The 26,651-nt window shown below is 23.9% G+C and overlaps 7 protein-coding genes across 14 annotated transcripts; 3 read left to right on the forward strand and 4 right to left on the reverse strand.

The window, feature by feature from the left end:
* Window positions 1-120: 120 nt before the first annotated feature.
* LOC128960965 (uncharacterized) lies at window positions 121-1,470 on the reverse strand. The gene is made up of 4 exons (XM_054307148.1): window positions 1,428-1,470; window positions 1,217-1,334; window positions 856-1,128; window positions 121-779 (listed from the first exon to the last, which is right to left on the reverse strand). Exons 2-4 carry the CDS (start codon window positions 1,305-1,307, stop codon window positions 226-228), a joined length of 918 nt encoding a protein of 305 aa, XP_054163123.1. The 5' UTR covers window positions 1,308-1,334; window positions 1,428-1,470; the 3' UTR covers window positions 121-225.
* Window positions 1,471-4,611: 3,141 nt separating this feature from the next.
* LOC128960966 (uncharacterized) lies at window positions 4,612-6,010 on the reverse strand. Of its 4 annotated transcripts, none has more exons than XM_054307153.1 (4): window positions 5,902-6,010; window positions 5,475-5,591; window positions 5,217-5,378; window positions 4,612-5,152 (listed from the first exon to the last, which is right to left on the reverse strand). In XM_054307153.1, the coding sequence occupies exons 2-4, from the start codon at window positions 5,560-5,562 to the stop codon at window positions 4,626-4,628; spliced, it is 777 nt and encodes a 258-aa protein (XP_054163128.1). In that variant the 5' UTR covers window positions 5,563-5,591; window positions 5,902-6,010; the 3' UTR covers window positions 4,612-4,625. The 4 variants fall into 4 exon arrangements, with proteins under 4 accessions (XP_054163128.1, XP_054163124.1, XP_054163126.1 ...); XM_054307149.1 differs by having other exon boundaries at window positions 4,612-5,158; XM_054307151.1 differs by lacking the exon at window positions 5,902-6,010 and adding an exon at window positions 5,683-5,780 and having other exon boundaries at window positions 4,612-5,158.
* Window positions 6,011-8,877: 2,867 nt separating this feature from the next.
* Window positions 8,878-10,258, reverse strand: LOC128961329 (uncharacterized). Of its 5 annotated transcripts, XR_008484609.1 has the most exons (3): window positions 9,798-9,919; window positions 9,685-9,710; window positions 8,898-9,273 (listed from the first exon to the last, which is right to left on the reverse strand). XR_008484609.1 is itself a non-coding variant. In XM_054307554.1 (2 exons), the coding sequence occupies exons 1-2, from the start codon at window positions 9,954-9,956 to the stop codon at window positions 8,881-8,883; spliced, it is 396 nt and encodes a 131-aa protein (XP_054163529.1). In that variant the 5' UTR covers window positions 9,957-10,258; the 3' UTR covers window positions 8,878-8,880. The 5 variants fall into 5 exon arrangements, 4 of the variants coding, with proteins under 4 accessions (XP_054163529.1, XP_054163531.1, XP_054163528.1 ...); XM_054307554.1 differs by lacking the exons at window positions 9,685-9,710; window positions 9,798-9,919 and adding an exon at window positions 9,954-10,258 and having other exon boundaries at window positions 8,878-9,273; XM_054307556.1 differs by lacking the exons at window positions 9,685-9,710; window positions 9,798-9,919 and adding an exon at window positions 9,944-10,258 and having other exon boundaries at window positions 8,878-9,273.
* A 2,794-nt stretch (window positions 10,259-13,052) lies between these two features.
* LOC128961550 (probable serine carboxypeptidase CPVL) lies at window positions 13,053-14,570 on the forward strand. Its single transcript, XM_054307800.1, has 4 exons — window positions 13,053-13,256; window positions 13,313-13,892; window positions 13,966-14,295; window positions 14,359-14,570. The coding sequence occupies exons 2-4, from the start codon at window positions 13,376-13,378 to the stop codon at window positions 14,568-14,570; spliced, it is 1,059 nt and encodes a 352-aa protein (XP_054163775.1). The 5' UTR covers window positions 13,053-13,256; window positions 13,313-13,375.
* A 2,461-nt stretch (window positions 14,571-17,031) lies between these two features.
* LOC128961551 (stearoyl-CoA desaturase-like) lies at window positions 17,032-18,048 on the forward strand. Its single transcript, XM_054307801.1, has 4 exons — window positions 17,032-17,376; window positions 17,439-17,680; window positions 17,769-17,795; window positions 17,892-18,048. The coding sequence occupies exons 1-4, from the start codon at window positions 17,032-17,034 to the stop codon at window positions 18,046-18,048; spliced, it is 771 nt and encodes a 256-aa protein (XP_054163776.1).
* A 1,552-nt stretch (window positions 18,049-19,600) lies between these two features.
* On the reverse strand, window positions 19,601-20,592 carry LOC128961552 (beta-1,4-mannosyltransferase egh-like). The gene is made up of 3 exons (XM_054307802.1): window positions 20,088-20,592; window positions 19,697-19,963; window positions 19,601-19,614 (listed from the first exon to the last, which is right to left on the reverse strand). Exons 1-3 carry the CDS (start codon window positions 20,590-20,592, stop codon window positions 19,601-19,603), a joined length of 786 nt encoding a protein of 261 aa, XP_054163777.1.
* A 2,238-nt stretch (window positions 20,593-22,830) lies between these two features.
* On the forward strand, window positions 22,831-25,999 carry LOC128961553 (methylenetetrahydrofolate reductase (NADPH)-like). The gene is made up of 4 exons (XM_054307803.1): window positions 22,831-24,425; window positions 24,527-24,610; window positions 24,683-24,905; window positions 25,884-25,999. Exons 1-4 carry the CDS (start codon window positions 22,944-22,946, stop codon window positions 25,997-25,999), a joined length of 1,905 nt encoding a protein of 634 aa, XP_054163778.1. The 5' UTR covers window positions 22,831-22,943.
* The last annotated feature ends 652 nt before the right edge of the window (window positions 26,000-26,651 follow it).

Here is a 26,651-nt window from a genome sequence, read left to right on the forward strand (position 1 = left end):
ATTTAAATTACCGGTAAGACTAAATTATTTATTTATTTAATTTTAATCGTTGAATATAATTATAATATATGACAAATATTTACAAAATTATATTCTATTGTGTAATAAACTATACATAGATGTCAATCATGTTTTAAAATTATTTACCGTATATTAAAAAATAAAATATATGACAATTGATGGCAAAAAAAATAATTTTAGTATAACTCTCTCAGTAAACAATGATTAATTGCAGAGAGATTTTATGTTTCGGATGTATGAGACGTCTTGATTAATAAAATGCAAATTATTATATAAAAATGGCAAACAAGACATGAGTTTATCTTTAATTAAACAAATAATATCTGTATTTTTAGCAATCATTGTTTCCAATCTTTTCTTTTTACTTAATATAATATTTATCTCCATTTTCTTCTTAAATCTATATTTTGCCGAAGCTTTAGTCTCTCTTATTTTTTTACGGATTTCCTTAACCTCCGGTTCCAGTGATGGTCTACCTCTTCGACGTTTAATCACATTCTGTTCAACAATAGGCATACGTCGTGGTCGACCTCTCTTTCTCTTTGCTGTCTCAGAACTACTATTATTTTGAATATTTGTGGCACTCGTCTGTGGGAACAGATCTTCAATAGTAGTCTTCTGTTTTGAATATGAGTGACCAAAGATCAGACCATCGGTATCATTGATCATCAAATCAGCATTAAATGACTGATAAGCACTCTGTTGTTTGTCATCAATGGGTTTTGTATCAAAAGCCCTGTCATTATATGAGTTTAAGTCTACCAAAAATTGAATCATTTAATCCATTAATATATATACCGTATATATTGTTAATTGAAATACTATTAAACATACCATTAGTTATTAAATCAGTTGAATTGACTGTTGAGGGACACTCTTCATACAACTTATCGATGAACTGAAGATCAATTCCAATGTCGCAAATGTCATCAAATATGGTGACCGCAGAAGTCAGTGTCGTAAACGTTGTCATAGCGTTAACATCATTAATGTTTACAGGTATGGCCTCATTGGCCACGGGTTCGGCGGTAATACAATTGTCGCCAAATATAAAGTTATCGTCCATTAAGTCAAACGTCAAGTCATCTAACGGTTCATCTGAAACATCTGTCATTGAAAAGAAAGAAAATGAATGAATGACTTAATGTGTTGTATAGTTTCGGGTCAAATAAATGGACACTAAGTGGACACTTACCGTTCAATTGGTCGATCTGTGACCTCATAATCATTTGTTCCAATTCTATGTACGAATCAGTTGACAACAAGTCATCAATAATTGTCGTCATTTTATTTTTGTACAAACAGTTTATCGCCTAAAAATCAAATCAAATAAAAAGTTATAATTTAATAATAAAAACTCAAAAAGTATTAATAATTTTATAATAAATATATTGAATACTAATTACAATTGATATGAGTTTCGGTGTTAAGTCATGTCTTAAGTGAAAATTTATTCAATATATAAAAATTCAAAGTTTTTTTCTAAGTTTGTTTGCTATTACTTTTGACATAGACTTACAAATCATTATAAATTAACATATTATACGTAAATTGCATATAATATTACAAATAACTAATAAAACTGGTATTTAATAATTTAAAAAAAAAGTTTAGATATGAAATAAATTTCGTAGAAATTCATAATAATAATTGTCAGTCAACTAAAAACAAAGTTAATGTTTATATTTTAAAAAATACAAATATTTTATTAGTATTAATAAATAACGTTTTTATCAAATTAGTGTAAAGTCTATACAATTTATATAAAAATTAAGTCAATTATCAATTGACATAATTTATGAATTTGACTATTGATTGCATTACACTATTGTAAATTGCAATTTGTATTAATAATGCAATTTTATATTTTATACAATGATTATCATATAACATATTATTACACTATTATTGATAATCATATTAATTATTATTCAACAATATTTTTAATTAAAGTGTAATATTATTTCTAATTAGTTAATAATATGTTATTTTAATTGATAAAAAATAATCGCATATTTAACGAGTTATAAAATTGATAAAAATAAATTTAATAATAAGAGTTATTATTAAATTCAATTTATATTTAATTTTAGTTTTGATTTAAAATAATATCAAATTTTCAATTTTAAAAAGTAAAGCATAATTTAAAAAGTTATATAAAATTTTAATATATTTTTCTATTGATAGCGAATATTAAAGTAAAATAAAATTTTCCATTAAATACCTTATTTTGTTGTAAGAGTTGACACAAATATAATGTTAAATAATAGCTAATAATAACTAATATATAGTTTTGGTTATCAAATGAAACAAAAGTTTTTATAAATGTTTGAAACACTTGAATGTGATTCCAATATATACTGTATATGTGTTTTGTACGACAAATGCAAGTATTATATAACACATGATATGTTGTTGTGATTAAAATCAGACCAATCATCACACGAATATCAAATGCAATTCATCACCGATTGGTTGAATTTGTTGCTATATTATGCTTAATATGTTTGGATTGAACACCAAACTAATGGCAACACTATATGACTAATAAAAACAAGTGAGTCATTGATTCAAACATTTCACGTAAGCCTTAGTGTTGTTAAACGTCCAGTAATTGTCCGGACTTTACATTAATTGATAAAAATTATTCAAATAATAATTGTATTCAAAATTTCAATTAAAAAACATGTGTTCAGTATTTTTGAGTCAATTTTTCTTGTTTTATTTGCTTATATTTATATCAAATTATAATTATTGTTGAAAATATCAATTATTATCTAAAAAAATGTTTTGTTAACTCTAGTAAACCATTTCTTATATAACCTTCAGTTGTATTAAATAATGTGATAATACTTTCATATAATTTATTCGACGACTGTCTCCTCAGTCACTCATTCACCCACACATTGACTGTCTATTGGCTGTCATTGTTATGCTAATGAATATACAGTAATAATCACATAGTCTTTACATTATTAAACAAACTTAATGTTATATCAATTAGATATAAAAAAAGTTATAAATATTATTATTATTAATAAATGAAGTGTTGTTTTGTTAGAGATTTTAATTAACGATATCATTGATAATAATTAAATTATTTTTATTATAACAAACAATTTATTGAAAGTCTATTTCAATTACTATATGAAAGTCTGACAATAATTGTGTAATATATTAATATCAGACAAATAATAAAAAGGGGTTTATATTGAATATCTAGTAAACCATATTTGATATATTAAAATGACAAAGTTATAGACAATTTTATAATGAATATATTTAACCTTGGTCATTTTTTTACTTAGTTGTACTCTATGTAGAGTTTGATTAACATATATTGTTATAACAAATAGTACCAAAACTTAAATATTTTTCAAAAAAGCTATTGAATTATTTAAAAATAAATTTCAATTCAATAAATAAGGAATTTTTAATTAATAAACGGAATACTGATTGTCGAACAGTTTATAGAGAAATATATTATGTTTAATAACTTTAAAATATTATGTATTTAAAGATTAATTGAATCTATAATCTTAAGTTATCATTAAAATCAAATCAATTATAATAAAACATCTTAAAATATACTTATAAAAGATAAATATTTGCCTAATAATTGCATTAAAATAATAAGTATCAATAACTGGTGTAAATTTGTTATAAAAATCTATGATCTTTAATTGTTTGTCCACATGTAGTATATTTCTCTATAAACTGATTCAACAAATAGATTGTAATTTACACTATAAGTGTGAGAAAATATGCAAATTTTTAAATATGTTTTGTTTGAAAGTAATAATTTATTTTTAAACTATAGATTATTATTGTCTAATAATAAATTGTAGACAATATAGACATAAATTTATAACAACAATAATATATATATTTTATATTTTCCAAATTACTATCAATAGCATACATGATATGATAAAAAACATTTTAATAGCAATGTTTTTATCAAAACAATATACAATATGATATCGTATTATATAAATATATTTATATTTAGACTTACAAAACTAAATGTTATAATATTACAAATTATTTTTTTAATGTATTTTATTAATCAAATCATAATTTTACTTACATATCATATAAAAAATAATAAACAATTTTACCAAAAAATAATATAAAATTATAGCTCTATATAGTAATTGAATTTAATAAAAAATATCATTTTTAATAAGGAATTACAATTATACATATGCTTAAAAATATATTATAATTGTATTAAATATTTATTTTAGCTTTATATAGCTAGGTTTATTTATATATATATATATATATATATATATTTAAAAACTTAAAAAATTGCATAATGTAGAATAGATAAAGTATGTAATAATTAAAGAATATATATATAAATATATATATATATATATTAGTTTTAACAATTAAAAAAATTATTTGATATATTAGTATGGTAATTTACTAGTTATTATACAGTTAAATACAGTACATATAAACTCATGTTATCTTTAAGTAAGATTTTATAGTTTATAAAGAGTTGAATAAAAAATTTATTATTATATAACATATTCTGATCAATGAATAATATTAATGAATAATGTGAATATAAAATACCTGTATTTAAAATTAAATCAATTCATTATTTCATTTTTAATGTATTCAAATCTATTGCAATCTATGAGGTGTTGGTGTTTATGGTAATACCGTATAAATGGTTGTAACTGTCTTTTAATGTCGCGAATTGTGTTTTTGTAATCTTTGTTTGTTTCAATCAATTGTTTTTCAATTTTAATCTCTTCCGCAGATTTTTGTTTCAATTTTTGTCTGTATTTTGCCGACGCTTTAGTTTCTCTGCGTTTTTTGCAAATATCTCTTTCTTCTGGTTTTAGTGGTGGACGACCTCTCGGTCTCTTAGACTTATTGGGCGAACCATTTGGATATTTCTTTGGTCGACCTCTTTTTCTTTTGACTTTTTCACCATTTTCTAGTACTGGTATGGATGGCACTGATGTGATGACATTAGTTGCCGGAACCAGGCTTTCAATTGTAATATTTTGTTCAGAGTTTGTGTCATTGTTGTGGTTGTGGTTGACATTGATTTGTTGGTCAAATGACAGTGAATTATCATAGACTTGGGTATAAATAGCCCTTTTGTTATCTGTATCTAAACATTAAATTTATCATTAATTATATAAGTTTGCAATTAATACGTCAAACAATACCTTTTAATTCAGAATCATTATAGACTTCTTCAACTAATTGTTGTTCATTTTCAGCCAAACCGTTCAACAGTGTGTTCATAGAGATGTCACCATCAAAATCAATAGGACTAACGGGATATTCAATTGGGTCATCAAACTGTCCATTTTGTTGAACAATTTTATCTTAAAATTAACAAATGTTATTAAAAAAATATAAATAACAATATTATGTTTGTTTAATCATATTATATGAAATTTTGATATATTTTTGATAAATACTTTCTAAAGGGTGTGTCGGCTGTTGAGAGAACCGGGAGATCTGTTGTTCTAAATCACTTGCAGATGTATCCGTGTAGTACTCATCCATTTCCCAGTTATGTATAAATCATTAAAACACTAAATGATATTTAAAAAATGAAATTTAAAAGTTTTAAAAAAATTAGTTTAAAATTTAATTATACAAAAAAATACTTATAAAAAACTTTACTTCAATTGTAAATTATCGATAAATTAAAATTTTAATAATATATTTTTTATTAGTAAAAGTATTTTCATAATGTTATTAATAATGGTATAAAGTATGTTATTGTGTTAATATAGTTATTCAATATAATCATTATGATAATAAATAAAAATGTAAGTTAGTTTAAATAATATTATATTACTCTAAATATTACAGCATTTTTTGTAATCATACAGTACTTACTATACTTATAATATAATTAATGTTGTATTAAATTCTTTTCCTCGTTTTATTATCTAAAAGTTTGTTATGTTTTGTTATATTCCCTTTGCTAACTGGGAATTCCCAGGGAATCTATTTCCTTGTGCTACCACCTATTGAATCATAAACAACACATTTTATTATAATGTTTGAAAACAAATATTATTTTAAACTATATTTTGAGTGGTATTGATAATGAGTATTACTAAATTTAGTGAAATCAAATATATTTTTAATTATTAAAAGAAATTTCATGCAAAATATTTAAGTTTTGGTGCTATTTATTGTAATTATATAAATTATATTTTCTTTTTCTATTGATGAAGGGAGGGAAAATAAGATATTTCCATATTTTATGGGAAATTTTGAGGGATTTTATTGGGGAACTTCTCTCCCTTTTAAAGTTGCTCTAACTCTAAATATAGTGTAGTGGTAAACATAAATTTTATATTCAAGTATCGGTAGTTACATATGTATGAGACATATTTAATTTTGTTTATGATATCTAATATAAATTATTTAAAAATATTTATTAGTCTATATTATTATAATATTATTAATATATTAAAATTATGATTAATATTAAAATCACGAGGCTCATTAATTTAACAATTACTATATTAATTTAATTTACATTATTAATGAAAATTATTTTAAAAATGCTAATCACAAAAATAAGTTTATTCATATCTTTATACAAAACCCACTCATATACTTATGGTTTATCATAATAGATAACTTATTATATTATTTTATACAATCAAGTTTATTAATAATTATAAAATAATTTTGTAAATAAAATAAAATTTCAAATTATTCAATTATTATTTAATAAATATTATTAAAAACTAAAACGATCTAAAATTAAATTTTTAATTATTTAGCTATAATCACAATATGCTGTATGATAAATTAATTAATTATATGAAAAACCTTTATATAAACTTTATTTTATTATTATATTTTATTTATTAGCTATGATTTATTTTTTAACATTATCGCTAATTATAATTTATTTTAGTTATAATCATTTTATGCAAGATAATGTTTGACTAAGCATTATAAGCCTAATGTTTAAAACTAATTTAAATCATTWTATTTGTTAACAGTATAGTATATATTAAGATTTTGAATAAAAAAATAATTGTTAAATTATTTTGTTTTAGGTACAAATCTAAATAAAAATAAATTAAATATTAATTTTACTATTTTATTAAAATGACAAAGTTTATAACGGCATTATAATGTCAAGGGCTATAAATCGTTTTGATCATTGATTATCAATAATATAATTGACTTGAAGTGTCAGTCTAGCTGTAGATCTATTTTACATAAAATGGATAAGTAATGTAATAAAACAATTATCAGTTACACCGGAAACACTAACTTCCTAAACAATATCTAATAAACTTATTGGTCATTAAGTTTACTTATCTAAATATTTCTATACATAATAATCTAAACATTTGTAGTGTTTAAAAAAATATAAAAACATTTAAAAATATATTATAAAATAATAGAGAATATTAAAGTATTTAACAACAATTTATATATAATACATGTTATTATGAAGTCTAATGAATTTATTAAATGTGAGAATATTAAAATAATATATAAATTTTTGATTTAAATAAATATAATATAATAGCTTAAATAATATTAACAGTAATTAAAGTTTATGAGATGCTTTTTTATAATATTGATAATTTATAAAAATGTAAATTGAATGAAGTTACTAAATGTATTAATTAATAAATTATAAATAAGTGCAATAATATTGATAAATATGTTAATGATTTTTTTATATACAATGTGTTTTAGAATACTTAATTAAATATTTACATATTAGTGATCATATATTGATATAAGAATATAAAAATTTGTACATTTAATCAATATGTATACTAATTATAATTAATTTATAAATATTTTTGAACATTGCTTGCTATTTAAAAATATATAATATTTTTGGTAAAATCACTATTAAAATCGTTACAAAATTACAAAAGAATTCAATATATTTAACAGTAATAAAAAATAGTTTTAACCAAAAACAAGTCTAAAAATATTTATACAGATCTTACCAATTGCTTTAGGTATTGGCAAAAGTATAAAGTGTTCGATATATTTTTCTATATCATATTATTCACCAACTATTCAATAGCATATGTTATGAATTTTATCAAATTATCATTAATAGTTTCAAAGTTATCAGACACTTTATCAAATATGTGAAATTTTATCTTTAAAGATCAATATTTTGAATTCCTGTGGTAAGTCTGACTCATAAAATGAACATATGCTTCTTCAACTATTACTCTTTTATTCGTAAGTTTTTCGGAATTATTTTCTTAGAGATTAAAATTTAATCGACATTTTTTCAAAGTCACCTCAATTGACAAACCAAAAATTATTAGGTACAAATTGACAAAATTGCTTTTGTACAGCTAATTCTATAAAATATTTTTATAACTGTTATGTGCGTAAAAAGCCTGACTATTACTCCTACTCATGACATATACTAATTTAATTTATGATCAGCAGTTGTTTCCTGAATGAATCGTCTTTACAAGTGGTCATTAATGATATTTGGTCAACTTTTAAGCTTTATTGTTTTTTTCTGAATTAATTTATATTTAAACTGATACTGGTATAAAAAACTTTATTATCTTTTGAGTTAACTTTGATAAGTTTAAGAAACAATATTTGTTTTTTTTGTTTATAATTTTAAGAAAAAATAACGTCCCAAAATTTTGCATATTTAGTATACAAAATATTCAACGACAAGACCTTTTTTAATTACAATAACTTTGAAACTATTAATGATAATTTGATAAAATTCATAACATATGTTATTGAATAGTTGGTTAATAATACAATATAAAAAAATAAATCAAATTCTTTATACTTTTGCCAATACCTAAAGCATTTAGTAAGATCTGTACTTACAATTATTTAGTTTTATTCATTTAATAGACTTAAGATATAATAAAACCTATTGTAATCATTGATGAAATGTGTATTATTATGATAAAATTGAACCCATTTTTTAATGTTTTCTTTTAAATAATTGATATGATTTTGTTTATCCCTCACAAACTCTTCTAATTGTCTTTCATTGTCAATAATTTCTTGTAGTTTTTCTTTAGTCTTTAGCCTATACTTTGCCGAAGCCTTTGTCTCTCTGACCCGTTTGCGGATCTCCTTCTTGATGGGTGGCAATGATGGCCGACCTCTTCGTCTCTTAGGTTTGTCTTCAATGTCAACGGGTGTACGTCTTGGTCGACCTCTTTTTCGTTTTTCCGGCGCACTCGTGCCGGGCATTGATAAGTCAACCGGAAATTCAGCAATTTTCTGTTGCATATATTAAGTCATTTAATAAAATATTTAAATATAAATATATTAAAACTTTTAGATAGATTTTAAAATTTAGCGAACATTTATCACTATTAGTGTAGTATTTTAAGTAAATGATAAATTGTTATACATGTTGGCACACATTCATACAATTATTGGTATGACTAGTTTACACATTTATGCTGCAATATTTATTATCTAAATTGTTAACACATGAGTTTAGTTTTAATATAATCATTATTATAGTATAATATAGTATAGCGATTGATTGACTAGGTAAATTTAATTAAAATTAATAACTATAAATATTTATTAAGTCATTTATTAATACTATATTTTATACTAATAAACAATAATGGACTTTATAATTAATTTTTGAGAAGCATATCAAATAGCAAATAGACTTACGGTGCACACGTGCCACGTGTCTAGTTCTATAAATTAATCAGCAATTGATATTTGAATGTATATACAAAACCTAAATATTGTATCAAAATTATATTAATAAACATTTTCTATACCTGACTAGTCATTTGCAGATTTTAATTACTATGAAATTGGTTTTAAAAAAATTACAATACAGTGTATGTTTTGCCGTATATTTTGTAGTTTTCCAACAATGCAACCAATTAAATGACAATAATATTAATATAATAACATAAATAACTTAATCAAACCATATGGTGATTAGCGGCACCACTTCATACTTGTAACCAATTGTGATATTATTAGTAACGATTGGTTGAATAGAGTTTCGCAATGCCGTCATTGGCCACCAAACACATGACAAGTGTAGACAAGCGGTGATCCAATAATTCAAACATTTGAGACACGGTATCGGTAACCATCACGTATGCACCAGTGCTCACTATAACCATATATACAGCAAACAGTACTTTATTTTATCATAATATCATATAAATTATTAGTTATATTAAACTAAACAAAATATATTTGACGTTATGTACGCCAAAGTCCATTCAAAATTAAGAGAAAATTTATCAGAAACTTGAGTTAACATATCCTAAAATAAAGTTTAAAAATAATAATATACTAAAACAATTATTGAAGTTTACTGAGCAATACTTTTTTACGCACATTAAATCTTATTTTTTATGGTATTTATTAATAATTTTATTTTAATTTGTATTACAACTGTTATTTTAATTAATAATATCAATTGTTAAATGAGTTGTGAAACAAATACAAATAAAGACATAAAAGTATGATTAGTGAAGTTAAATATATTGACCCATAAATAGATTGGCAGGTATTTGATGGGTAATAAATGTAGAGAAAGTGCAATATTTGCTATAAATATGGCAAATAATATTAAATTTCAATTCATTCATTAATTAAACTATTGCTTAGTTATAAATAAATTTAATTTTAAAGTTGTTATAAAAAGTAAACAATTTATATACATATTTTACAACTTTAATTTATGGGAAAAATATTAAATAGTCATATAATAGATATCATTGAAATCTGACAAATGTAAAATGATAATTTATAATAATATAAATGATAATGATTAGATATTGTTATTTAAAATATAGGATACAACTAATATAAATATTCTATTAATATATAATTTATATATATATTCAAAAATTACTGTATATTCAATATAATTTATATTGATATATAAAATATAGAGTATTGAAATTTACCWGAAAACATGTCGATTACAAACATTTATACAATCTCTCTCTCTCTCTCTCTCTCTCTCTCTCTCTCTCTCTCTCTCTCTCTCTCTCTCTCTCTCTCTCTCTCTCTCTCTCTCTCTCTCTCTCTCTCTCTCTCTCTCTCTCTCTCTCTCTCTCTCAGTCACTCACACACTCTCATTAATACTGCATATTATAAATATGATAAAATGCAATCATATTATCAAGTGGTGTGTTTACTATTTTAAGTAAACATTGTTAATGTTGTAATCATCTCTTATTTTATATTAGCTGTAATTTAAGTTTATTATTTTTAGCAATTTTAAATGATATTCTTTTTAATTTTTTAAATTTAATTTTTAATATATATATATATATATATATAACACATATATATAATATAATAGAATTGTGAATATAATATTTATTTATATAGAAATTAAAAAATATTGTATTTAATATAATATGTTATTTGCAATATTAGTAGTGTTTAATAATATTTTTTGAGAACAGGAAACCTTATCTCTAAATTTTCATTGAAAGCAAATAATTTTCATCTTATCTTCTCATTTATAAGTTTATACAATTATGAATTTACAGTACATATACTGTGTATATACAGTATTATATGTGAGTTTCATGTTTTGTATTTATAAGTTATAAATTATAAATACAAGTACTGTATATTAAATTTTAATTATTCTAGGATTCATAACTTGTAAATATTATGATAATAATATATAGTGTTTCAAAACCATTATATTAGTAAAAAAAAATCTATGATACAATTTTTATAGTAATGATTTAAAACCTGTATAATAAACACACGAACAAAAAAAATCACTATTAAATAATAAATATAATTAAACAAAATACAATAAAAATGTAATTGTAATTTTTACATTTTATATAATTAAAATATTAATAATAATTTATATTATAAAGTATTGTGCTAATAATCTAGTATTAAATTAAAACTCTTAATAGCTAACGGTTTATCTAATTTTCTATTGTTGTAATTATGGCAATTTGACTGTCTTGACAACACTATCAATTGAATTATAAAAGTAAATTACAATGTATATCAATAACTGTATAAATGTTTATCATTTATAATAACATGCAATAAATAATAGAGTATCAAATACAGTATATTTATTACAGTATTATTATGTGAATTGATGAATAATTTTAAATTATGGTTTATTTATAAGTTATTAAATTAAAATTCATTGTTCAAACATATTGTATATTTTCATTACTTCATTGTAATTAATTACTAAAGCATTTTACAATACATATCTAAATGTATTATCATTGAAAGATATATAATTTTCAATTAAATACTTATCCAAACTATGTAATCAATATTATTTTTAGCAGATTATAATTATTATTTATGAATTAAATAAAAAGTTTAGTTAAAGTATTATATTGAGATTTTATGAGATTTACTGCTATAAATAATACTGTAGAATATGAAACCAGTATTAAACAATAGTTTAGACATTTTAAACAAAACAAAAATATTAAGCTTACGGTAATTTGTTAATATTTCAATTTTTTACTAAAAAATCTAAGAATATACTGTATTATTATTACTTTTTTAAACAAATTCTTTATAATCACACAAATTAATTGACTAACAATAAAATGAAAAATATATTTAATATAATAATAAAGTTATATCTTAATGTCTTAATGTTATACATGAATCAACACTTTTTTGAGATTACACTTAAATTCATAATAAAATTATTACACTTAATGTACTTTAAGTACTGTATTAATATTAATATGTTTTATCATTTAAAAATATAATTATTAAATTAATATCATAGATTGCAAATTAGTAAAATAGTTCAATTAGTTTCATATACTCTTCTATATATCTATTATTATTTTGAATCTTATCAATAATTAGTAATAACGCTATAATACGACCACAATTTACAATACAGTTTATATTTTATATATAAGTAGAAGCTCTACATAACATGAAATATATTAAATAACAATATTATCAATAATTCTCTCTAAATATTATAGAATTTAATAATTAATAATACAATGATTGAAATGAAATTATTTTTTATAACTTTTTTAATTACAACTATTTTTGTTTTTACATTATATTGTGAAAAACAATTACTATTGACACCATATATCAAATCGGGTGATATAGCAAAAGCCCGATCACTTAGTCGGGTGACAGCACTACCCAATGCACCCAAAATTGAATCCTATACCGGCTTCATAACAATTGACGAGAATTATAACAGTAATACGTTTTTCTGGTTTATTCCCGCTTTTGTAAGTTTTAAATAAGAATTAATTTTTTAAAATATATTTTTTCATTGTTGATATAGAAAAACCCGAAAACGGCACCGGTATTGGTATATCTTGAGGGTGGGCCCGGTGCCTCTTCTATAATGTCAATGTTTATGTGGGGACCACTTGTAATTAGCGATAAATTAAATGTCACTATAAATTCATATTCATTAAGTCAGGAATTTTCAATTATTTATGTGGATAATCCCGTTGGAACAGGATTTAGTTATACAAACGATTCCAATGGATATTGTAAAGATCAACAAACTATTGCTCAAAATTTATATGAATTTATTCAACAGTTTTATATAGTATTTGATGACTACAGAAGCAATGATTTATATATTGGCGGACAATCTTATGCAGGAAAATACGTGCCATCATTTGGTCACTACTTAATACAAATGTCACACATTTCTAAACTTAATTTTAAAGGCATACTCGTAGGTAATGGTTGGACTGATCCTATAAATCAAATATCTTATGATAAAACACTGTTAAGTTTGGGATTAATCGATGAAAATGAAGCAAAAGAAGTGAAACAATTACAACAAAACATAAAAAATTGCACAAAATCTAAGGATTATCGCAAAGCTTTTGAATGGGAAGAACAGTTATGTATGTAATGATATTTTTTTATAATTTTTAATAATGACAATTAAATTAAGATTTTTAAAAATGTAATTTTTAGTGACATCAATAGAAAAACCTAGTTATCTAACCAACACAACCGGTTACCAACAGTTTTATGATATTCATCAGTCGGAAGATATAAAGGGGTTTATAAATGTCGACCAATATTTGACACAAAAGTCGGTTCGCAATGCCATTCATGTCGGAGATGTTGTTTATAACTTATCGAGTTCTGTGGTTATGAAGTATATGGAGGAAGATATATATAAAACGGCTGAACCAAACCTAACGGCAATCATAGACAGCGGATCCAAAGTATTATTATTTACCGGAAATTTTGATATAATTGTTGGCATTGAGTCTACCAATGGATTACTTTTCAATAAAAGTAATTATATTTAAAGATATTATAATTATTTATTTATTACTAACAATATTAAAATATTAATAGATTGGAAATATTATAACGATTACAATAAAGCCAAACGAAACATTTGGAGAGTCAATGCAAACGACACACAAATAGCCGGTTATGAAAAAAGTTTTGATAACTTTAGTCATGTGATCGTACGTAATGCCGGTCACTGTTCAATGTTAGACCAGCCCAGGGCTACACTAGATATGGCCAATAGATTCATCAAATCTATACCTTTTGGACAGTAAATTATGTCTAAAATAATTAATTTAGTTTAATAAAAAATATATAGAAAAATTGAAATTAGTTTACTTTCTAAAAGTTTTTTTGTCAATGCTATTTATTATTCTTATTTAATTTTTATTATTGTTTATAAATGATAAATATTATCATCAATATATATAAATCAAAAATATTTAAATAACACAATTACAAAAAAGAGTAAACATTTTGAATGTCATATTTTTGTTGACTCAGTTGTTATATAACAATACAGTATCTAACAATAATATCATATTTATATAATTTTATTTTTAGGTTAATCAAAATTAATAAAATTAACTATAATAACAGTATTTAAGTAAACTTTTTAATAAAAAATACAATTAAATTGAAAGTACTAATTATATAAATATTTTCTACAATAATTACTAAAAATTGATATTTATACTTTATTAGAAAAATATTTGGTAAAAGTATCTTGGTAACTATTAAAGATGATTCAAATACTAATTGTATTAAAAGTATTATTAATACTAATTATAACAACTATTAGTCAAATAATTTGTATGAAATATAAGTTTGGTTTGTATTCCGGTTGTATGAAAACCAATGAATGTCATCGTATTGACCAAAATATGGTCTGTATTGACAACAGATGTTTATGTGATCCCATCTATCAGTTTGATGAGCGTAGCCAACGGTGCCAACAGTTTCACTGCAAACATGATGATGAGTGCCGGCAACGCGACCCTAACCGTCACTGTGATCATGAATACGGCACCTGTATGTGCAATAGTGGCTACGGTCCTGATATAAACAATGGCAAAAAATGTAAGGGATTTAATGCCACTTATGGTCAAAGTTGTTATGAAGATCAACAATGTATGAATCAATATCAACGGTGTCTCGACTTTGTCTGTAAATGTGCGCCAAATTACGTATATTTTGAGGAAAGACAAGTTTGTCTGAAATTTTGGTGTAAAAGTAATTTTGATTGTTTTCGTACTTACGATCAGTTTAGACGATGTGATCATACAAATGGTAATTGTGTTTGTATTAGTGGTTATTATGAAAATCAATACAATGGAGGAAAATGTAACAAATTTTAATCAAATAATACTTTTTTGTTAATATTTATATTTTAAAATAAATTAAATATAAATTAAAGTATATTTATGATAAACAAATAAAATAATGTTAATAAATGTGTTTTATTTATTAAATCTAACGGTAAGTGTTATTATCTCCGATTATTGTCAAAATAGTATATTATTTTAAACACAATTAAATGTTTATATTGATATAAATATTTTATTTATAGTGTAACGCGAAGACAATTATTGCTTAAAATGTAAATATAATTAAAATTGCTGTTCAAAAATTGTTTTTAGATTATTAAATATAACAAAGATGCTTAACGTCTATGTAGATTATATTTATTTTAAAATCATTTTTATTTGAAAAAACTCAAAAAATATATTTAAATGTTTATTTTCATTTTATTGCCATTGAGTTTACAAAAATATTATTCATTATTATAAAAAAGTTGAAACTGATATAAATATATAAATCAATAAAAAAATTTAAACTTTTGAATGGAATTACATTGAAAATATACTTTGAAACATTATTTTTAAAAATTGCATTTGATAAGTATTTAGTCATATTTATTTGTCTAAAAAATAATGCTAGTTAAGAAATATTATAAAAATTATAATTATTAATTAATTTTAACAAAATTTAAATAGTGCTTTTTATTAATAAATAACTATTATATTACTGATTTTTACTGATAAAAATACAATACAATTTAAATTTTAATGTTAGTTTTATAAAATTCAATACTGTTGATAATATTGTATTTATCATGATATTTCAACATTACAATCTTTTTAAATTGTTTTATATATAGTATAATTTTAATTACCATTATTTATAATAATTAATATTAGCGTATACTAAGTTTATCATTTTAATATTTTGTTTTTTGAAAACCTAATTAACTTTTACTAAATTTTGATATTTTATTTATCAGTTTAAGTTTGTTACGGTGCAATTATTATTTAAAAATAATACCAGTATCATAAAATAGGTAAAAAACGTAACTATTACTCTAAAAGTTATTAAAGGTTAATTTATATCAATAATTTTTAGTTTCATTCACACGACAATTTTTTAAAAATATTTTTATTTCCGACTAGTTTTGTCAAAATAAAATAAAATATATAATATATATATAATTTTTTTTAAGTTAATGAACTAAAATAATTAAAAAAATAAAGCACATATATATATACTATTATAATCTAATGGAAAATGTTTGAAATATCATTTCTTACAAATTTGTTTAACAATATAATTGGTTACAAAACTCGTATCGTTTGGCGAACATTAGTCTTCCTGACTATTGTCCATATCGTAGGAATATATGGATGGATCCGATGCTTCCGCACCATTAAATCGGCCACTTATTTATGGACTTACGTCATGTATATGCTGTGCGGTTTAGGTGTTTTATTGGGGTCACACCGACTGTGGACACACCGATCATTTAAAGCCCATTTGAGTGTCAAAATAGTATTAATGATTTTACAGACAATGGCTATGCAAAGGAGTGTCTATGTCTGGAGTCGTGATCATCGGATTCACCATAAGTTTTCCGAGACCGACGCCGATCCTCATAACTCCAAAAGAGGATTATTTTTTGCACACATCGGTTGGCTMTTTCTCAAGAAACATCCGGAAATGCTTAAGAAACGTCAAGAAGTAGATGTCAGAGATCTTAAAGCAGATCCAGTAGTTATGTTTCAGAAACAGCATATGATTTTACTCGTAAGTTACATTACATTCAATTGATTACAATTGATTGTTTCAAATAATTTTATTTTAAACAGTCATTACTGGTGGGTATTATTATACCAGTAATTATACCAATGCTTTTATGGGACGAAACTTTGATTAATGCATTCATTGCAAACATAATCCGATATCTCTATGCACTTCATTCAACATTTTTGGTCAATTCTGCGGCCCATATGTATGGCCTACGACCGTATGATGAGATAATAGAGCCCAGAGAGAGCTCTTTTGCCATATATTTTACATTTGGTGAGGGATATCATAATTTTCATCACACGTAAGTCAATAAACATTAATTCAATAAATTGCAATTTATGTATTGATTATTGTATTCATTATTTATTTAATTTTTAATTTTCAAATAGTTTTCCATACGATTCAAATAGTTCAGAGTATGGTTGGAAATATAATTTTAATATACCGGCTCTAGTGTTGGCAATATTACAAAAATTTGATTTAGTTTATGACTTAAAATTTGCTCCAAAAAGCTATGTTACTAAACGCAAAGCAATGGTAAAAAATAAATTAAACAATGAGGACAGGGAGGACAGGGAGGACAGTGTCAACTACTGGGATAATCTTTATGGCTTTGTTTATAATTCTAGTTTTTTCTGGATTTTTTATTTATATTCGCTTATGATTTGAAATTACAACTTAATTATTATAATTTAAAGTTTTTCAGAAATTTGATTTTCTTATATTAAAATAATCATTAAATATTGTAAATGTTTATTATAAAACTTTATTAAAATATATGTCTACATAAATATGAAATTTATATTTATATAAAATTAATAAAATTTTATTTTTACATCAAAAACAAATTATTTTTGTCTTTTATTTTTTAGTTTGTATTGTTTGGACTTTAATTTGTTATATCGTTTCATAAAAAACAAAGTAAACAAATAAAAATATGATGAATACATTAATAGTGAGGTATTTATATAGACATAGTTTGGATGACAATCAAATCCATTTAATTTATAGATTAATGCAATTATATTAATTAATAAACCAATTACCATTTGGATAATTTGTGTTTGTGTTATCATTTTTGATAATAAATTTGGCAATTTTATGCCAATTGAATTCAAGGCATAATAGGTATACATCAATGAGTGGACAATAAAATTAATTGTAGTAAACCAGCGACCAGTCGATGCATTTTGTGAGTATGAATACCAGGTAAATATGAGAACAGTTAGATGATGATACCAATGCAAAAATATTAATTGACGTTTTCGTAATACTATAAACATAGTATCAAACAATTCAATCATTTTGGATACCGTAAAAAGGAAAGACCATAACGGAGCACCTGTTGTGTGATAACCTGAAGTACATACCGAGTATTTATAGCCATAAATACTAATAATAGTATACATCTCAACAATGGCTCTATAAATATGTTAGTCATTAGAAAAATTAATTTTTGTATAATATTTATGACAATGATATACCTGTATGAACCAAATATTGAGAACAGGGCTAAACAGGTGTTCCATAAGAAAAGATTATTTTTTATTTCAAATGCACGTCTCGTTTGCATTTGATTTTGTATAAGAAATATAGTCAATACATAAACCAATGATACGAATACAGATAAAAACCAATTTCTTGACATCCAATCATGAGTTTGAGTTGAATTAAAATTTTGCTCAAAATCTATGATAATCTTCATTATTAAGTAATTATTGTCACAAATAATTTAAGTCATAAATATTGTCACTTTAATTATTAAATAAAGTTTAAAAATTGAAATATAAATTAATAACAAATGTTTTTATGCATTTCCCTTAATTCTAATTAAACATAAAAAGGATATTAATTTTATAATTTTTTTAAACTGAATTTTGTATCAAGTTCAATAACATTTATATTGTTGTATTAATATTACATTTAAGTTTGCTTATAAATGTATTTGTATGTGTAATATACAATAATTTATAAATTATTATTAGTAGTATTTTTATATTATTTGTATATAATTATTATTTTTGTATAATATAAAACTTATATTTATCGGTTAATAAACCACATGTAACAGCTATTCCTTCAAATAACAATGTTATTGGATATATTATAATTGAAGATAATAATAATAATATATAATTTTTATATCCTATTTTGCTGACATTAAATGATATCAATGCTCCATAAAAATGCATATAAACTGAAATGATTGTTTCAAATGATGTCAAACATGAAAAGCTATTTAACCCATAATTTGGTTCATAATAAGTGATAAATAAAGCAATTTTATGTATTGGGACAGTAATCCATGCAATCAAACTCATTGCGACCCATATTTTGTATTTGAAATGAATGTCCGGCGAGAGTAAGACTAAATATATCCCTTGCATCCATCGTTTTCGTTGTCGTATAAAATCTTTGATAGTAAACGGCGACTGTTCCCACATCTGACCCTCAATCCAGTCAAATGTATAACCAATTTGGTAGGCTTTCAGTGCAAAATAACAGTCTTCAGCAATGGAACCGTCTATACCGTGATTGAAGGTAACGGTGCGCTCAGCCTTTGCTCGACACACAAAATATGAACCTAATATTAAATTATTATTTATATTCTGTATTATAAATATATATTATCTAAGCTGTAAAATATAGAATTTTTCAATAGATATTTTATATAAGATATAAAAAACAAAATTTTAAATAATGCAAACCTTTCCAACTAAACACTGGTTTATTGAAAAACTTGAACTGAAATTTAACTTTTCCCATATCATCGGCCACACGATTTGTGTCCATCAATGTTGTCCACACATTATGAATACCATTTTCAGCGTATGTAATGACTCCCTGTCCAAAATCATGCTTTCCATTGCACACAAAGTTGACAATACCTTTAATAGCATCTTCACTCATAATAGTTTCTTCATCTAAATGTACGATCCAATCGTTATCATCCAACATATCTTTGTCTTCAATATCCAAACAATATTGAAGGGCTCGTGCCTTAAATATAGCCCCACTTTTTGTTTCATAATGTTTTGGTATAATAATCTCTTTAATATATTTGTTTGTTATAAAAGACATCGACTTTTCCGTTACTATTTCTACGATAAAATTATTGAGACCAACTCTAAGACATTTTTCTATATGATTGGCCACATTAGCTCTGACCAGATCGGGGTAATCGCCTCGTGTGACAACTCGGAAGCATATCATTGGTACCGATGAGAGATCATACTTAAGGCTTACATTATCGGGAAATGCGTTGTAAAAAATAAAACCAAATAATTGACACAAATATTGTGGTAACGAAAGTAATGCAAGTAATTGAGTTAAATATATAAAATATTGTAAATAAATATTTTTATTTGATTTTATTTCACTATTAATGGCTTTATAATTAAATGCATTTGTGTGCCATAAAAATATAATTAATGATGAAATAAGTAAAGTAACATGAATATAATGTTTAACAAATATATTTAATTTAAGCATAATTAATTAAAACACCAAATATTTTTATAAATATTACTAGAAGTAGTGATTTTTGAAATTTATTAAAAAAATTGACTTTTAAAATTAATATTTAATTAAAAATTTTCTACCTATATATATAATTATAGATTATAAAAAATATATTTTTTATTCATTTCCTAAATAACTTGTGTTTAATAATAGTAAAATAAAATAATAAACCAGAAACAGTAATATATTATAAATATTATATATTAAATAATATACAACATAAATAATACCAAATTCAATATCCTAATTTGTAATATTTGACATATTTATTTTAATTTATTTTAAATTTTACATATGTTTTTGTCAAAAATTAAATCAATTTTATTTATAAGTATATTTTTTATTAATCAAACAGTAATAATAGATAAACAATATTGTCAAATAAATAGCATTTTAAGTCAATTGTGAAACTAAATTATGACTGAATAACTAATAAACCAAAAAATAAATTTACTTAAATTGACGAAACTATAATAACATACAGTATTGTATATTTAATAATGTAATTTACACTTTATAAATAATACAATGTTTTTCTAGATCCATACTTTTTGTTTCCAGTACTCTATTTTGAATCATATTTACATAAAAAGAGCTATTAATATCTTTTTATTACTAATAACTTATACTAATTATTTAAATAATTTATAATTTATAGTGTTTTTTATTCGTTATTAAAATTTGGTGAAATATTTTTATAGTTTTTTTATCAATTATTTGAAGATAACGTTATGTCACAATTTACGCAAAACATTTATTTCATTTTCATTTTTAATGTTTATCTATTTTAATACTTAATATATTATTTTTATTTTAAATCATTTATAATTTAATCTAATTTAATATAACTGGTGAACATTAAGTAAATAATTTTTAACAAGTAGTAATATTTAGCATTAAAGTCTAAATAAAAATAAACAAATTGATATTTATGTGAATTTCTATTTATAATTATCAAATAATAATAAAAGTTATCAAATAAATTATATGATAAAAAAAAATTATTGATATAATATACTTTCAGCAATAGTTTCAATGTTATTCATCTTCAAACCTATAAACTGGTATAAACTTTATAAAGTATTAAATGGATAAATGTTGTTTTAATAATCAAATATTACTGTATAAAATTAATATTTATAATTATTAAATTTCTACAATTATATTTAATATTGCAAATACAGTATTACTGATAAAATATTCTGATTTTTAAACAAATTTATTTTAAAGTTCTCAAATGATATGAATACTGTATATTAAATATATTATATTATTTTACTTTTTTATATGATATATTAAAAATATAATAAACTATAATACATTTTGTTTTCAAAAATTATTTTGATTTTATAAAAGTTATTGTAAAGCAATTATATACTGTATATACGATATATACTGTAAGTGATAATATATATTTATATAACATATAACAATATTTATATTTCATAGTCACTCTATTAAAAATACTGCACTTATCATATAAAAGTATAATATTACTATCATATTATTAATAAATAATCAAAAATAATTATTTAAAAAACAATAGCAATTATACCTCATTATTATTATTATTACACTGACTAATCAATATAATAAAAAAAATGAAAATGCAGAAATTTGGAATTTTATAATAATAAAAACTCATGGAAATAATAATCTAACAAAAAAAATATGTATGATATTTGATTTACAGTACAATCAAATGATAATAAAAATTATCGCATAAAATAAATATATATAAGAAGTTATCAGAAAAGTTCAATTGAGTCACTCGTAAGTGAAAAAACTTATTGAGTACAGACATACTGTATCTCACATTATATATATTAAATCATTTGTAGATTTTTTTATATTTTAATTTTAGTTTAATATTTTAATAGTAGAATAACTTTTGTTAACAATTAATAATGAATGAATCAAACAAATTGATAAGTAATGGATCAACAAATGGTGATCAAAATGGAAACATTGACCAAACATATAGTTTACGTAAGATATCTGTCGGTTCCGGTGGTGAGCCTTACGTATCACTGATTGATCGTATGCGACGTCGTATGACATCCGGAGAGACACCGTTTTTCTCGTTTGAGTTTTTTCCTCCCAAAACACGAGAAGCGGCTATCAATTTGGTCGCTCGGTTAGAACGGATGCGTCAAAGCGGACCATTGTTTTGTGACATCACATGGCATACGGCAGGTAATCCTGAATCAGATACAGAGACGTCCAGCATTACTATCGCTGGTGTGGCTCTTAACTACTGTAGTGTCGATACTATGCTTCACATAACATGTGTGGGAATGACTGAGAAGGATCTTAAGTGTCATTTGGAAAGAATTAAAAATTTGGGAATTCGTAACATACTTGCCCTCAGAGGCGATCGATTCAATTATGACGGCGACACTGAAGATCAACCATTTAAATATGCCATAGATTTAGTCAGATTTATACGCCGTGAATACGGCAATTATTTTACAATTGCTGTGGCCGGCTATCCATCAGCTCATCCCGAGTCAGAATCCATGGAAATGGATTTACAGAGACTTAAGGATAAGGTGGACGCCGGCGCTGACTTCATCATAACTCAACTCTTTTTCAAGTCAGAAGTGTTTGTTAAATATGTGAAAAACTGTCGCAAAATAGGTATTACAGTTCCAATACTCGCGGGAATTATGCCGATCCAAAGCTACGAATCTCTCGGAAAGATTGTCAAACTATCGCAATTAGATATACCGGAAGCCCTTTTGAAAGACTTAGAGATCATTCGCAATAATGATGAGGCCATTCGCAACTATGGTATTCAATGGACAGTTGATTTATGTCGACAAATACTGGCAGCTAATGTGACTAATGGCTTACATTTTTATACACTTAATCAAGAGGTTGCTTCCAGTGCTATATTAAAACAGTTAGGTCTTTGGACACAAGTGTCGCGTCCACTTCCTTGGTGTCCGGCGGCTAATCACAAGCGCTCTGGTGAAGACGTAAGGCCCATATACTGGTCAGGCAGACAAAAAAGCTACGTTTGTCGCACACAATCGTGGAATGACTTCCCTAACGGCCGGTGGGGTTCAATAGACTCACCAGCCTTTCAAACACTTGAAAATTACTATTTATTTCTTGAGGCGCGACGTCCTCGCAAACAACTGTTGCAAATGTGGGGACAGGAACTCAACAAAGAACAAGATGTGTGGGATGTCTTCTATCATTACATTACGGAAACTCCTAATAAAATGGGACACAAAGTGTCAGTTCTTCCTTGGAATATGAATGACTTGAGTTGTGAAACAGGACTTCTAGTAAAACAGTTATCAAAGTTTAATAAAAAAGGTATTTTAACCACTTGTTCACAACCTAATGTCAATTGTGTTGAGTCCACACATCCTATCCATGGCTGGGGTGCTAAAGATGGTTATGTATATCAAAAAGCATACATAGAATTCTTCACTCCGGAAACTAATGTGTTGGCACTGATCGAGGCATTGAAAAACTATCCACACGTTAACTACCAGATCACCAATAGTTGTGTGAGAAATAAAATTAACTTTTATTTCAATATTATTGATACCAATTTATAATTAAAAAATAATTTTCTTACTCTATTAACTAACTGTTCCTTAATTTATAGGGCAGTCATTCTGTGACTAACATAGAGAACAACAAAGCAATAGCCGTAACGTGGGGTGTCTTTCCCGGACGTGAGATCATTCAAGTAAGTGTTAACTCGTGTTATAAWTTTTTAAAAAAATATTAATTTATTTGATATTATTTACATATATAATAGCCTACAGTTGTTGATCCCATATCTTTCAAAGTGTGGAAAGACGAGGCTTTTGGTCTCTGGAAACAGAAATGGGCGCAAATCTATCCGCCAGACAGTCCTTCCCGTCAACTACTCGATCACATTCACGATAACTATTATTTAGTCAATTTGGTTGACAATCACTTTCCTAAAGAATGTTGTTTGTGGTCACTATTGGATGATATGTTTGCTATTAGAGAGAAGAGTCAATTCAATAAATTTATTGATCACTTCTTCTAATAATATAATAGTATAGTATATTAACAGTACTTTTTGAACAAATATAATCTCTATGTGTTTCCTAAATAACTTTTTTAGCATTTCATCAATAATTTTGTTTATAAATATTAATAAACTATAATTTTTTATATATTATAATAAATTAATTTGTATACAAACAATTAAATAATTTATTAAATAAGTTATAATTTATAAATTCTTAAGTAAGTTTATAATTTTATTAATTTATATTTAATTAAAAATATGCCGTTAAAAATGAATATCTTTTTTTGATTAAAAATTATGAGTAAATATTGTTTTAAGAAAACCTGTATAAAAAGTGTAAAAATAAAGTTATTATATAATATATAAATTTTAATTTATATCAATATATGATATTTTGTCAAACTCTCAAATACCGACTAAACGAGTTGAAAGTTTGCAAGAAATCTTAACCGACACTTTCATTCATAATTTATGACACTTTAATACACTCTCACAGAAGTTCAGTCACAAATGCGGATCATTTACTCTAATAATAATTATTAATAATTATTTATAAACTAATTTATCTAATAAACTGCTATTAAAACATATGATGAATTTGTCTAAATTTATAATAATTTATATTTTTCCTCATTTAAATTATTTGGTGGGAAATCCTGCTATAAATCTGATATATGTATTGTATTATATATTTTTATATGTAATAATAGAGGTGGTGACTGAATTGCCCACTGCTCTGCCCACTGCCCACTGTTTTTGCCCACTGTTTTTGCCCACTGTTTTTGCCCACTGTTTCTGCCCACTGTTTCTGCCCACTGTTTTGCCCACTGTTTCTGCCCACTGTTTCTGCCCACTGCTCTGCTTACTGCTCTGCCCACTGCCCAATTTTTTAAAAATTATTTTTTTGTTAAAATTTAATATTTTTTTTATTAATTTTTATATTTTATTATATTTTTAGAAATTTTGCCTATTTTCCTAGGAATTTATACGGGAACTTATGGGAACATTATGAAATTTACATGGTATATTCGAGAATTTAAGAAAATTTTAAAGAATTTTCTATTGACCCCTTGATTTTGGATTTTTGAAAAAATTGTTTAAAATGTAATAAGTCTATACCCCCCAAAAGCAGAGCAGTGGGCAGAAACAGTGGGCAAAAACAGTGGGCAAAAACAGTGGGCAAAAACAGTGGGCAAAAACAGTGGGCAAAAACAGTGGGCAAAAACAGTGGGCAGTGGGCAGAGCAGTGGGCAATTCAGTCACCACCAATAATAGATCATATATTAAAATTCAATATTTTTGAGATCAATAACTTAAAAGATGTATTTTTGAAAATTAAATCAAAATATTATTGAATGTTTTCAATAAACCATTTATTTGCAATATTTTTTGAGTTTTTAAATAGTTTATTTTACCCCCTAAGATCGAGATTTTGGGATTTTACCCCCTCCAGACTTTTTGACCAAATTGGAAAAATAATTAGTATTCAGTCAATTTTTATATAAAAATAATATTTTAAAAATAAAATTATATACCTATAAACTATAAACATTAATTATTATTTATAAAATTAATATTAAAAGTTATAAATTATTAAAATATTAAAAATAACTCATAGTGTATCACTACTGCTTTTATCAACTATTTTTACATTATTTTTTTGTTAAAATATGTTTTTATTAATTTTTAAAAATTTTTWTTTTTWTATATTTTGGATAAATTTACC

The sequence above is a fragment of the Oppia nitens genome, unplaced genomic scaffold (assembly GCF_028296485.1).
Source record: "Oppia nitens isolate AA-2021 unplaced genomic scaffold, nextdenovo-longstitch-racon4-pilon3 scaffold5_pilon_pilon_pilon, whole genome shotgun sequence".
NCBI lineage: Eukaryota > Metazoa > Arthropoda > Arachnida > Sarcoptiformes > Oppiidae > Oppia > Oppia nitens.

Bases quoted from the DNA above. Each gene is read 5' to 3' on its own strand.
- LOC128960965 (XM_054307148.1), bottom strand. From the start codon at position 1,307: ATGACGACAATTATTGATGACTTGTTGTCAACTGATTCGTACATAGAA. The intron at 1,129-1,216 runs GTAAGTGTCCAC...TTTCAATGACAG, and splicing joins ACAGATCGACCAATTGAACG to ATGTTTCAGATGAACCGTTA. The intron at 780-855 runs GTATGTTTAATA...AATTTTTGGTAG, and splicing joins AACTGATTTAATAACTAATG to ACTTAAACTCATATAATGAC.
- LOC128960966 (XM_054307149.1), bottom strand. From the start codon at position 5,562: ATGGATGAGTACTACACGGATACATCTGCAAGTGATTTAGAACAACAG. The intron at 5,379-5,474 runs GTATTTATCAAA...GTTAATTTTAAG, and splicing joins GCCGACACACCCTTTAGAAA to ATAAAATTGTTCAACAAAAT. The intron at 5,159-5,216 runs GTATTGTTTGAC...TTTAATGTTTAG, and splicing joins TAATGATTCTGAATTAAAAG to ATACAGATAACAAAAGGGCT.
- LOC128961550 (XM_054307800.1), top strand. From the start codon at position 13,376: ATGTCAATGTTTATGTGGGGACCACTTGTAATTAGCGATAAATTAAAT. The intron at 13,893-13,965 runs GTATGTAATGAT...TGTAATTTTTAG, and splicing joins TGAATGGGAAGAACAGTTAT to TGACATCAATAGAAAAACCT. The intron at 14,296-14,358 runs GTAATTATATTT...AAATATTAATAG, and splicing joins TGGATTACTTTTCAATAAAA to ATTGGAAATATTATAACGAT.
- LOC128961552 (XM_054307802.1), bottom strand. From the start codon at position 20,592: ATGATATGCTTCCGAGTTGTCACACGAGGCGATTACCCCGATCTGGTC. The intron at 19,964-20,087 runs GTTTGCATTATT...ATTTAATATTAG, and splicing joins ACCAGTGTTTAGTTGGAAAG to GTTCATATTTTGTGTGTCGA.
- LOC128961553 (XM_054307803.1), top strand. From the start codon at position 22,944: ATGCGACGTCGTATGACATCCGGAGAGACACCGTTTTTCTCGTTTGAG. The intron at 24,426-24,526 runs GTGAGAAATAAA...CTTAATTTATAG, and splicing joins ACCAGATCACCAATAGTTGT to GGCAGTCATTCTGTGACTAA. The intron at 24,906-25,883 runs GTCAATTCAATA...TTATATTTTTAG, and splicing joins GTTTGCTATTAGAGAGAAGA to AAATTTTGCCTATTTTCCTA.